At 41.4% G+C, this 12,503-nt stretch overlaps 1 protein-coding gene across 1 annotated transcript in view; it reads right to left on the reverse strand.

Moving 5' to 3' along the window:
* Window positions 1–12,503, reverse strand: part of LOC121866150 — a 200,464-nt gene that overhangs the window by 19,747 nt on the left and 168,214 nt on the right. Inside the window, exon 16 of the mRNA XM_042365741.1 lies at window positions 7,430–7,541. Coding sequence (XP_042221675.1) covers window positions 7,430–7,541 — 112 coding nt within the window. The remainder of the gene's footprint in view (window positions 1–7,429; window positions 7,542–12,503) is intronic.

Raw genomic sequence — 12,503 nt, forward strand, 5'->3', positions numbered from 1 at the left:
CTAACCTCAGCTGAATCTATGTTCTAACTTAATCTAACTTGACCTGACTTAACCTGACCTGACCTACTGTACTACGAGTAATATTTTAAGACTTTTCCTACTTAGGATATCCTCAATTCTCCCAACATCAGCATTAGTTTCTCTATCTCCTGCATCTTCAATAAACCATTACCGTATTGGCCGTTGTCGCCGCTAACTTCAACACAAGAGCTGTAATGATATAGTTCCTGAATCTGCCGCTATGTACAGTGGCGCTGCTGTACCGGATATGAGGGCAATTGGGAGGCCTTAACTTTTATCCTGCGGAGGTAATTTTTATTTTTACTCTCTCTCTCTCTCTCTCTCTCTCTCTCTCTCTCTCTCTCTCTCTCTCTCTCTCTCTCTCTCTCTCTCTCTCTCTCTCTCTCTCTCTCTCTCTCTCTCAATGTTGATTTTCCAGAAGGTTAATTAAGTCAATATTGTGACTTACATCCCTTATTCCCTCGTGTACGATGCCTTAACACCCTTGCGTACGATGATTTAACAGCTTTGAGTACGATGAATTAACCCTCTGAGTACCATTTGACAGAGTACAGCATCAGGGGCTTCTGAGAAAAATTAAGGCTCATGGTATCGAGGGGAAAGTTTTAAACTGGATACAATCATGGCTCACCGATAGAATGCAGAGGGTCAGCGTAGATGGTGTTAAATCTGAGTGGGGTCGTGTAACCAGTGGGGTTCCCCAGGGGTCAGTACTAGGCCCACTCTTGTTCATAATCTACATAAACGATCTAGATACTGGGATCAGCAGTGACATAAGCAAGTTTGCGGATGACACCAAAATAGTGCGGCAGATTAATTCAGGGCAGGATGCAAATGCATTACAGGAGGATCTAAATAAACTGCAGGGGTGGTCTGAAAAATGGCAAATTAAATTCAACACCAGCAAGTGCAGCGTACTTAATATTGGAAGAACAAATACTGTCAATGTATACAGCCTTAACAACATCAGCCTAGAGAAGTCGATTTGTGAAAGAGACCTAGGGGTACTTGTAAGCCCGGACCTACGGTCTAGAAAACAGTGCGTTAATGTTCGAAATAAGGCAAACAGAGTATTGGGTTTTATATCTAGAAGTGTAAGTAATAAGAGTGCAGAGGTCTTATTGCAACTATATCTTGCGCTAGTCAGGCCGCACCTCGATTATGCGGTTCAGTTCTGGTGCCCTTATCATAGAATAGATATCAATTCACTAGAGTCGGTGCAGCGAAGAATGACGAAAATGATTCCGGGACTTAGAAACCTTTCATATCAAGATAGGTTAAATAAACTAAACTTGCATTCCCTAGAAAGACGAAGAGTGCAGGGAGATAAGATAGAAGTATTCAAGTGGGTGAAAGGAATCAATAAAGGTGATATAGATAAAGTTCTTATAATATCCGAGCAGGATAGGACTCGGAACAACGGATTTAAGTTGGATAAGTTTAGGTTTAGGAGGGAGATAGGAAGGAACTGGTTCACAAATAGGGTGGTGGACGAGTGGAACAAGCTTAGCAACTTTGTAGTAAGTGCTGGAACGCTGGAAAGTTTCAAAAGGAGGCTGGATATATTCATGGATGATAGTGGTAGTAACTCTCGACAGGAGCTGCCATGCACAGGTCAACCGGCCTATTGCAGACTCCTTATTTTCTTATGTTCTTATGTACTCAGGGATTAAGGTCATCTTCCTCTACATCTTGATCGTGACTGATCCTGTAATCTTATCAGAGTATTGTTAAATGGCGAATAAACAGAAAATAAACTACATAGAAAAGTGAATAAATATTTTTTTTGAGGATTCATCTCTGGGCATCTCCAAGGGGGTACCTCAGAACCTACATTGAGGTTCCCCAGTACCTACTTAAAGATACCCCAGAACCTACATAGAGATTCCCCAGTATCTACATAGAGATACCTCAGAACCTACATAGAGATACCTCAGCACCTACATAGAAATACCTCAGTACCTACATAGAGATACCTCAGTACCTACATAGAAATACCTCAGCACCTACATAGAAATACCTCAGTACCTACATAGAGATACCTCAGTACCTACATAGAAATACCTCAGCACCTACATAGAAATACCTCAGCACCTACATAGAGATACCTCAGTACCTACATAGAGATTCCTCAGTACCTACATAGAGATACCTCAGTACCTACATAGATATACCTCAGCACCTACATAGAAATACCTCAGTACCTACATAGAGATACCTCAGTACCTACATAGAAATACCTCAGCACCTACATAGAGATACCACCGCACTTGAAACAGATCGTCGACATAATTAAACAGTGATATTTCCCCTGGTCTTGACAGCCCATTAGGTACCCATTCACAACTGGGTGAACTCAACTTGCCCCGGGTACGAGACAGCGAACCTTAGGACATCAAGTTGCCTCTGTTCCCCTCACACACACACACTGTGGTAGTCTACGATAACTTCCTCCACCTCAAAAAAATAAAAAAAATACAGCGTGTAGACTGAAGGAGTGGCAGCAGGAGGCGGCGTGGGAGGTATGAGGAGAGCAGCGTAAAACAAGAGTGTTTCTCAACCTGACTAAATTACTTCTCGATGCTTAAAAAGGCAGAAGGGCAGGATTTGTGTAAACAGTCTATATTATCCTTTATAAGAGTCACTGTGGTGCAGTGGTTAACTCTTACAGTTCCCACTGGGAGGTCCTGGGTTCGTATTCTTGGCTACTGAGGTATTGATAGTTTATTGGGTTTCCCGCGTATGGACTTATGACAGTAGCATTGGTAGTAGGTAGGTAGTAGGCAGCTACCAAACAGGGAGGTACTGCCGCCTGGGAAGATATTGGAAGCATAATGTGTTGTCTAATGGTAGGCCCTGCTGCTATATGGCATCACAACAATTGTGACCAAGTCCCAGGTTGCTGAACTGACTTTCTGCCTCATTTACACACAATTGCAGGGTCTCAATTGTTTCTCTTACTATTGACAACACAACATACATATAGCGCTTCTCACTCTTGATATATATTTTTTTTCGTTTTTGTATTTATTTATGGTAATTATTATTAATATTTTTATTATTTTATTTTTATTTTTATTAATTGTTGTAATAATACAGTAATAATAATATATATTATTATTATTATAATTATTATATTTTATTATATTTTCGCCCCCCAGACCCTGATGTGGGTCATTACCTGTGCCTGAGTGGGCAAATCCCCGTAAAAAAAAACTAACCACCCCTGCCCCTAACTAACCACCCCTGCCCCTAACTAACCACCCCTGCCCCTAACTAACCACCCCCGGCCCTAACTGCCACCACTCCCTAACACCACCCCCTGCCCTAACTCCCACCACCCCTGCCCCTAACTCCTGCACCCTAGCTAACTTCGCCACCTGCTAATATCCCTGCCCCTAACTCACCACACAAGCTCCTAGCCACCCCTGCCCTAACCATCCCTGCCCCCAACTCACCACCCCTGCCCTAACTAGCCACCCCTATTTCTTAACACACCCCTGGCCCTAACTAATACCCCTAGCTAACTTAACCTACCCACTGCCCCTAACTAACCACCCCTGCCCCTAACTCCTGCCCCTGCCTAACCAGCCATCCCTGCCCCTAACTCCACCACACCCCTAACTAACCACCCCTGCCCCATACAACTCACCCCTGCCCCTAACCCACCTGGCCCTAACTGCCACACCTATTTCAACTATACCTGCCTAACCATCCCTGCCCTAACCCACCATCCTGCCCTAACCACCACCCTGGCCCCTAACTAACCACCCCTGCCCCTAACCAACCATCCCTGCCCCTAACTCACCACCCCTGGCCCTAACTAACCACCCTTGCCCCTAACTCGCCACCCCTGCCCCTAACTCACCACCCCTGGCCCTAACCAACCATCCCTGCCCTTAACTAACCACCCCTGCGTCTAACCCACCGACCCCTCTTCCGTTCAACGCCTGCACCAATTCATGTGGAAATACAATAAAGGTGGGGTCAGCGCCCCCCCCTACGCCCTCTTCAATTTAATAAGGAGGCGGGGGTCGAGGCAGTCACTACGGAAATAAGGAACACACCCAGAATAAACACAGCCCACCGCTCTCCTGTCTCCCTCCTACTGCTGTGTGTGTGTGTGTGTGTGTGTGTGTGTGTGTGTGTGTGTGTGTATGTACCCTTCCTTAACATACACAGCCTCATCCACTAAAAATCTGCTTTTAATGATGGAAGTATATTGAACCATTTTAAGGGTCAACGAATGAAGAAGTATAGGGTGTAAGGAGGAAGGGAGGATGGCGAGGGAGAATGGAAAGGAAAGAGGGAGGGAACCAGACACCCCCACACCCAAACTCACCTGAATTGTGTTTCTCCCTACCCCCACCCTAACAGTGTGTGGGTCAAGAGGAACTCCTCCCCATCAATATATTTTACTTCTTATAACTCCGTGACACCCCATGACGCCCTATAACACTCCGTGACACCCCATGACGCCCCATAACACCCCGTGACACCCTCCCTCCAAGAGTTCATTGTCATTGTTATATGTTGGTTAAAGAAAATGTCGTAACGCCTTGTATAACATGAAATGCCCTCATCAACATATACTGTATGTACTTCATATAAACGGCCAAGATTGTAAGAGATTCCTAATTTTTTTTTTTTTTTTGGCTGTTAGCTATGAATAAGTCCGCCTCTAATTACGGTCGCGTCTAAGAGTAATTTCGATGTCATTTTAGCCGTGTGCACAAAATCAAGGGGTGCGGCAGCCAAGTGGATATAGTGCTCGCATCCTGTCCTTAAGAGTCACCGGTTCACGCAGAGGGTGTCCCCATTTTACCTCAGCTGTGAAGGGGAATCTCCTTTTACAGTTGGGAAAGTGAAGGTTGTTGAGTACAGTGCGATCACACTCCTCTCAAATTTTTATTGCTGCCAAGTTCACTGTGACGTCATTTAGACTTAGTTCCAAGTTAGGTTGTTTAATATACTGTAGAGTTAGATGAAAATATTATCGAAAAAGGTTACAGCTGATATGTACACAATCCAAGACTGTACAAAGCATTATTCACACATGATTCGTTCTGCGGATGTGTACAACCTTGGACAAAATTCCCTGAACACTTGGTAATATCTGGCATCTAATAACGCGGCTTTTCATTACACATTAAGTCTGGACCACATAAAAACACTCCATAATACAAATAAAAACCTGAGAAAATTCCCCCATCACCTGATCACCATCAAGTACTTACATACCAGATACTGTCAAATGTCCAGAGAATTTTGTCCAAGAGTGTACTAGTACGTGAGTTAGCCCAGCTGTCTACCACAAGAACCAAAGTTTTTACTACAGGAGAAGAGGGAACACACACTTGGCCTCGGCGTCTCTGCCACAACACCACAAGATAAGTTTGGTCGACAAAAACAATAAAAGTGTGCCAGTTGTTAGTGAAGGGAACACACACACACACACACACACACACACACACACACACACACACACACACACACACACACACACACACACACACACACACACACACACACACACACACACACAGTTATTATTATTATTTTATTATTAATATAACCGAGTTGCCATTACTATTGTTATTATTAGTAGTATTGTTGTGTTATTGTATTGCTGTCCTCACTGAGGTAGTTAAAATAACAACGATGAATGGTTAGGTTAGGTTAGGTTTGTCCTCCAATCACCGAGATGTAGAGTTGGGTTAGTATGGGTAGGTGGGGTTAAGTTAACTCCTTCCGCATGATGACGTGAAGACAACGGATATTTCTCAGTGTTGGGCGGTGAACAGTCATTATTCATACCTACTAGGTAAACTCCCTCTGATGATGTCACAGCCTGAGAGGTGGAGTCCTGCAGAATCTTTGGCCCGCTCTTTACATATAGGCTTGAGCTACACTAAACCCCACAATTGTTGTCAGGCTTTACCCAATACATTAAAATTATCAACACTAACACTGGAAAACTATGTGGAATTATTATATATTTGACTTTTAATTGAGATTTGGTGAGGTTTATGTCATGGATAAACACATATGGAAGGTGTGTGCTAGAGGATGAAGGCGTGGCAGGGAAGGTGGTGCGAATGTGAGGAGTAGTTAAGGGAAGGTTCATAACATGAGACGGGTATAAGTCATAACATGGTGAGGTTGGTGGTAAGGAAGGGTTGGTCGTGTTAGGGAATGTCGAGGCAGGCGGGGGTCAGGGGCAGAGGGGCAGGGGGCTGGAGGTGGCTGAGGCAGTGACAGGCAAGCGGGTGGCAGGGGCAAGAAGGCAGAGGAACAGACAGACCAGACAGGCAGGGAAGGTGCAGGAAGGCGACAGGGGCAGGTGGCAGGGGCAGGTAGGCAGGCAGACGACAGGTGCAGGCGGGCGGTCGAGTAGAGAAGCCCTGTCAGCCAGCAGTGTTAGGGGGGGGGGGCAATTTGGCCGGGCTCCACCATAAACAACCCGGAAGGGCTTCACCAATTGTACCACGAGGATCACTCTTCTCATTCTGCCTCCTTTTCGAGCGTATTTTTTTGACGCGTTGGTGCGGGTTAGTCTTGTTTGTGGCTCACCCTGTCTGTCTGTCTGTCTGTCTGTCTGTCTCTCTCTCTCTCTCTCTCCTTTATCATACATACTACCCAACTTATATCATACATAATACTCAACATACATATCAAAATAAAATATGTATAGCTGAGGGTAGACACATTTGTTTATAGACTGTGCCTGCTACGTGTTATGAGTCAGTTCTTCCCTAACCTTCTCCCTCCCCTCCTCCTTCCCTTCTTCCCTCTCCATTCCCCCCCTCCCTTCCACTTCTTCCCTCTCCATCCCCCTCCCTTCCACTTCTTCCCTCTCCCATCCCTCCCCTCCCTTCCACTTCTTCCCTCTCCCATCCCCCCCCCCTCCATCAACTTCCTCCCAAGACCCAAACTCACCCAGCAACGCGCCTCCACCAAACACAGAGTCTTCACCTCAGTTACCCTTAAATCATGACGTGATATGTTTAACAACTTCTCAAAAGATGTTGATTATTCTCAATACAGTGAATCCTCTATTTAACGGACTATATAGAGAGGAAAGTCCGTTATATAGAGTGTCGGTCGGTTAGATATAAAAATTCAATCTAACGAACTATAATAAGAGATGAAATTTCGTTATACAGAAGGTCGGTTAGGTACCCCCCACCACCCCCATTCTAACGGATTATATGAAGAGAAAAGTTCGTTATATGGAGGTTTCACTGTAGAGGTAGTGTGTGTTTTTTTCCTTCTTGTGGCTTTAGCTGTTTTATTGATAATTTCCGTTTTTTTCTCCCGGTCAATTCTCTCGATAACTGCGGTGAACGTTGTTGTGTTCCTATTGGCTTTAGATGCTCCCCAAAGTTTGTCTTCAAGATTTTCTCACCAGACTTCCTTTATTGAGTCTTCCTGTGTGAGCTGTCGTGGGTGGTTCATATACTACTATGTTCTCGACACTCCTGGAGGGCTCTTCGGGTTTCCACTCTTCACGGAGGGGTCTGATGTATTGCAAGGTGAACACTCAGACTCCTGTTGTGGGTTTGCCAAAATCATTCGTTCGTTTTTTGTCATATTGTCAAACACAACATTTTAAAGATAATTTTTGATTGTGTGTCTTAATAAAGATTTTTTGATACCTGCAAAACATAAAGAATCACAACAGAGACAATAATAATCTTCATTTTATTCTTCCATCTTACCGCTTTCATCAGGCTATCGAAATATCATAAGTTCAGTCACGATGAAGCAGCGCTGCACTCAGGGGAAATCATATCCCAGGGGCACTAAATGATTCGAAGAATTCAAGCGCCGGCCATTGCTCGCAGATAACACAAAGTGCAACTTATTTGCCTTTCAAAGCGTAATAATACTATAATGTACAAGGTAAGGCTCCCATGGGTACAAGAAACTGTCAGTTACCTTCATATGCATGTTTTTGTAGCCATGTCCAGGTGTGATGCTGTAACATAGATCAGGTATGGCTGCACGATTATTATGTTCAGGCAACACACCAGTCCAAAGCTTCACTTACACGACAATAAACAAAAACACCACAACGAAACAAGCTCATGAACTCACTGGAAAATATCCACGGACACAGTACAGTATTGGACAAATAAGTGTGAACATTAACAAACGTTATACAATGACTGTTTCTCATAATTGAAGGTGTAAAAATACAAAACAAACTAAGAAAAATTGCATAAAACTACGGTGAGGTTTCTACAGACAGACCAGAGGAAGTCAGGTAGAGCGCATATAGTTAAGGTGGTCTCAGTAAACTTATGATGCTGCAGATGTGTCAATAAAGTGCTTTCGTCTTGTTCTCATGATCACTGGTTCGATCCCGGGGCACTACCAATCCACCCAACTGTAAATGGGTACCTAAGTTTACAAGTTGGGAAGCTGAAGGCGGTCGAGTACAGTGTCTCCTTACGTACCGAGTGTTTAGTATACAGTGTGTTGTAACGGGCAGTCAGGCCTATGAGACTCACTCAGTGTAATTGTATGTTATTCTTTGACGCCTTGTTAATATCATAACCCAATCAGATTTATTTATTCTCCGGTCTTCAGTTACGGAGAATATTTATGGTAGGAACCTGTGTGGATCTGGTGTCTCCCTCCTACCTTGGTTGTTTACGTGTACCACCTGACGAGGTTAAGGCACTATAATGGAGAGGCTGAGGAACCCACACGGTAACCTTAGTGGCCATAAGAGGGTAGTTGATCTAATCTGTCTATATACACGGTGATGAAGCCTTCCTAATACACCAATGATATATCTACAAGGTGAACTAATCATTTTAAGTGTATTACTAATTATACTGTAGTACAACTTATCCTCGCTGAGAAATGTACATAAGTGGAGTAGTGAGATAAGCACAGTAATGGTCACAGCACAACGCTAAACTATGTACAGTACACGTCAGTACACTCAGGAGGCAAGGCGGTAATACACCTTCATTATATTAGTGTGTGCTATGTGAAGGGTCAACTAGGTTAGGATTAACCTTGTTTGGATAAGTTTGGTTAAGATAGACCAAGAAAGATTCATTTAGGATTACATAGTGATCTAAATTGGTACAGGATTAAGGCTTTTCTTAATGTATCAAAATATGCAAATTATTAAAACTTATTAACTAACGATTATATAACAGTACAGTATATGTAAGTATGTCGCCAGTAAGAACGTGCTGTTTTAACTCTCTCTCTCTCTCTCTCTCTCTCTCTCTCTCTCTCTCTCTCCAAATAAATATAAACACCCACACATAAAAGTAAAATTTTTTCTTCTTTATAATCTTTTTAATACGGGGGGGGGGGGGGGGGAGGCTGTGTTATAATAGATGACCTCACCTTTGGCAACACTCTCCTAACTTCAAAGCTATACCCTGGATCATTTACTTTATAGCACAGAGCTTAATGCCACGCTACTGCTGTGTGTGTGTGTGTGTGTGTGTGTGGGTGAATTTAGAGCCGTAAAAGAGAGCTTAAATACGACACTTCTCTTTGTGTTATTTAGAGCCATAACTCATTAGCTTAATTAGACTATTTTGTGTGTGTGTGGGAATTATCAAACTGAATAATGTATAATTTATTTTATCTAAGTGTGTGTGTGTGTGTGTGTGTGTGTGTGTGTGTGTGTGTGTGTGTGTGTGTGTGTGTGTGTGTGTGTGTGTGTGTCAGTCATTCTGTCTGTCTCTCTCTCTCTTCTCTACCTGTGAAGTCACCTGATATTGCTAATTAGTTATTTCACCTGCCATAATTGTTTCAGTCATGATTATCTGATTACTAAATAATAAATTAAATTGGTCTAATTGGTTATTGTTAATTTAAATATAATCGATTGTCTTTTAAAATTATAATTTGCCAATGGAATTATAATTTAAGTCTCTCTCTCTCTCTCTCTCTCTCCTAAAGTTGTTTGCTTTCTCTCTTTTATTATATCGTGCGAAAGAAAAGCAGAGAATAATACAGAAGAAAAAGATTAATGAAAAGAGAGAGAGAGAGAGAGAGAGAGGATAACCAGGCTCCTGTTTTTTTTTAAGTTAATTTAAGAAAATAAATACAAAATAAAAGTGTTAAGTGACATAAGTTGTTGACGAAAGACGAGGCAAGTGATTTATTAAAGTGTGTTGCTCAAGTGATTTATTAAAGTGTGTTGCTCAAGTGTTTTATTAAAGTGTGTTGCTCAAGTGTTTTATTAAAGGGTGTTGCTCAAGTGTTTTATTAAAGTGTGTTGCTCAAGTGTTTTATTAAAGGGTGTTGCTCAAGTGATTTATTAAAGTGTGTTGCTCAAGTGATTTATTAAAGGGTGTTGCTCAAGTGTTTTATTAAAGGGTGTTGCTCAAGTGTTTTATTAAAGTGTGTTGCTCAAGTGTTTTATTAAAGGGTGTTGCTCAAGTGTTTTATTAAAGTGTGTTGCTCAAGTGTTTTATTAAAGTGTGTTGCTCAAGTGTTTTATTAAAGTGTGTTGCTCAAGTGTTTTATTAAAGTGTGCTGCTCAAGTGTTTTATTAAAGTGTGTTGCTCAAGTGTTTTATTAAAGTGTGTTGCTCAAGTGTTTTATTAAAGGGTGTTGCTCAAGTGATTTATTAGAGGGTGTTGCTCAAGCGTTTTATTAAAGGGTGTTGCTCAAGTGTTTTATTAAAGTGTTTTGCTCAAGTGTTTTATTAAAGTGTGCTGCTCAAGTGTTTTATTAAAGGGTGTTGCTCAAGTGTTTTATTAAAGTGTGTTGCTCAAGTGTTTTATTAAAGGGTGTTGCTCAAGTGTTTTATTAAAGGGTGCTGTGTTTTATTAAAGTGTGTTGCTGCAAGTTTTATTAAAGGGTGTTGCTCAGCTGTGTTTTATTAAAGTGTGTTGCTCAAGTGCTTTATTAAAGGGTGTTGCTCAAGTGTTTTATTAAAGGGTGCTGCTCAAGTGTTTTATTAAAGTGTGTTGCTCAAGTGTTTTATTAAAGGGTGTTGCTCAAGTGTTTTATTAAAGTGTGCTGCTCAAGTGTTTTATTAAAGTGTGCTGCTCAAGTGTTTTATTAAAGGGTGTTGCTCAAGTGTTTTATTAAAGGGTGCTGCTCAAGTGTTTTATTAAAGTGTGCTGCTCAAGTGTTTTATTAAAGGGTGTTGCTCAAGTGTTTTATTAAAGTGTGCTGCTCAAGTGTTTTATTAAAGTGTGTTCGTCAAGTGATTTATTAAAGTGTGTTGCTCAAGTGTTTTATTAAAGGGTGTTGCTCAAGTGTTTTATTAAAGTGTGTTGTTCAAGTGTTTTAATAAAGTGTTTTTATTGAAGTGTGTTGCTCAAGTGTTTTATTAAAGGGTGTTGCTCAAGTGTTTTATTAAAGTGTGTTGCTCAAGTGTTTTAATAAAGTGTTTTTATTGAAGTGTGTTGTTCAAGTGTTTTATTAAAGTGTGTTCGTCAAGTGTTTTATTAAAGTGTGTTCATCAAGTGTTTTATTAAAGTGTGTTCATCAAGTGTTTTATTACAGTGTGTTCATCAAGTGTTTTATTAAAGTGTGTTCATCAAGTGTTTTATTACAGTGTGTTCGTCAAGTGTTTTATTAAAGTGCGTTCATCAAGTGTTTTATTACAGTGTGTTCATCAAGTGTTTTATTAAAGTGTGTTCGTCAAGTGTTTTATTAAAGTGTGTTCGTCAAGTGTGTATGAGTGAGTGCATGATGTATGAGTGGATGTATTATGTATGAGTAGATGTATGATATATGAGTGGATGTATTATGTATGAGTGGATGTTTTATTAAAGTGTTTTATTAGAGAGAGAGAGAGAGAGAGAGAGAGAGAGAGAGAGAGAGAGAGAGAGAGAGAGAGAGAGAGAGTGTGTGTCCAGGTCAGCACAAGAGTAAGTTATTACATTCCAGTAGTGAGGGAGACACCCGGGCAACCACACTGTGTCTGTTTGTGTGTGTGTTATTACTCTCTTTAACACAACTTTTAAATCAGATCAGATAATAATAATAATAATAATGATAATAATAATAATAATAATAATAATAATAATAATAATAATAATTACCTCCATCATAATCATCATTCTCACTGATCTAATCGTCATCATCATCACTATTGACCATCACTGGGACGCTAAAATAACCACCCACACACACCTGCCCATCCCCACCCCTCTTAATCCCTCTCCCCCCCCCCCTCCCATCCCCTCCCCCCTCTTACCCAACCCCAGAACAGTGGCGATTAGTACTCAAATACTCCGGACGACCACCATTATATAACCTGGAAATAATAATAATTCATTCGTTTAATAATCACTAAGTAAAGCCTCCCAGTCAATTTTGTTTTTCTTTTTTACTCTTAACTGGAGGAGACGGGAGAGGACTTTAACCTATCGTTCACTTAAGGCATGACGGGAAGATGGATTCTCATACATGTTCTTACAATAAATTATCTCCTTAAGTGTGAACATAATTGCTGGGATATAGTTGTACGGTAATTTCGACGC

The sequence above is a fragment of the Homarus americanus genome, unplaced genomic scaffold (genome assembly GCF_018991925.1).
Source record: "Homarus americanus isolate GMGI-L3 unplaced genomic scaffold, GMGI_Hamer_2.0 scaffold3044, whole genome shotgun sequence".
Taxonomy (NCBI): domain Eukaryota; kingdom Metazoa; phylum Arthropoda; class Malacostraca; order Decapoda; family Nephropidae; genus Homarus; species Homarus americanus.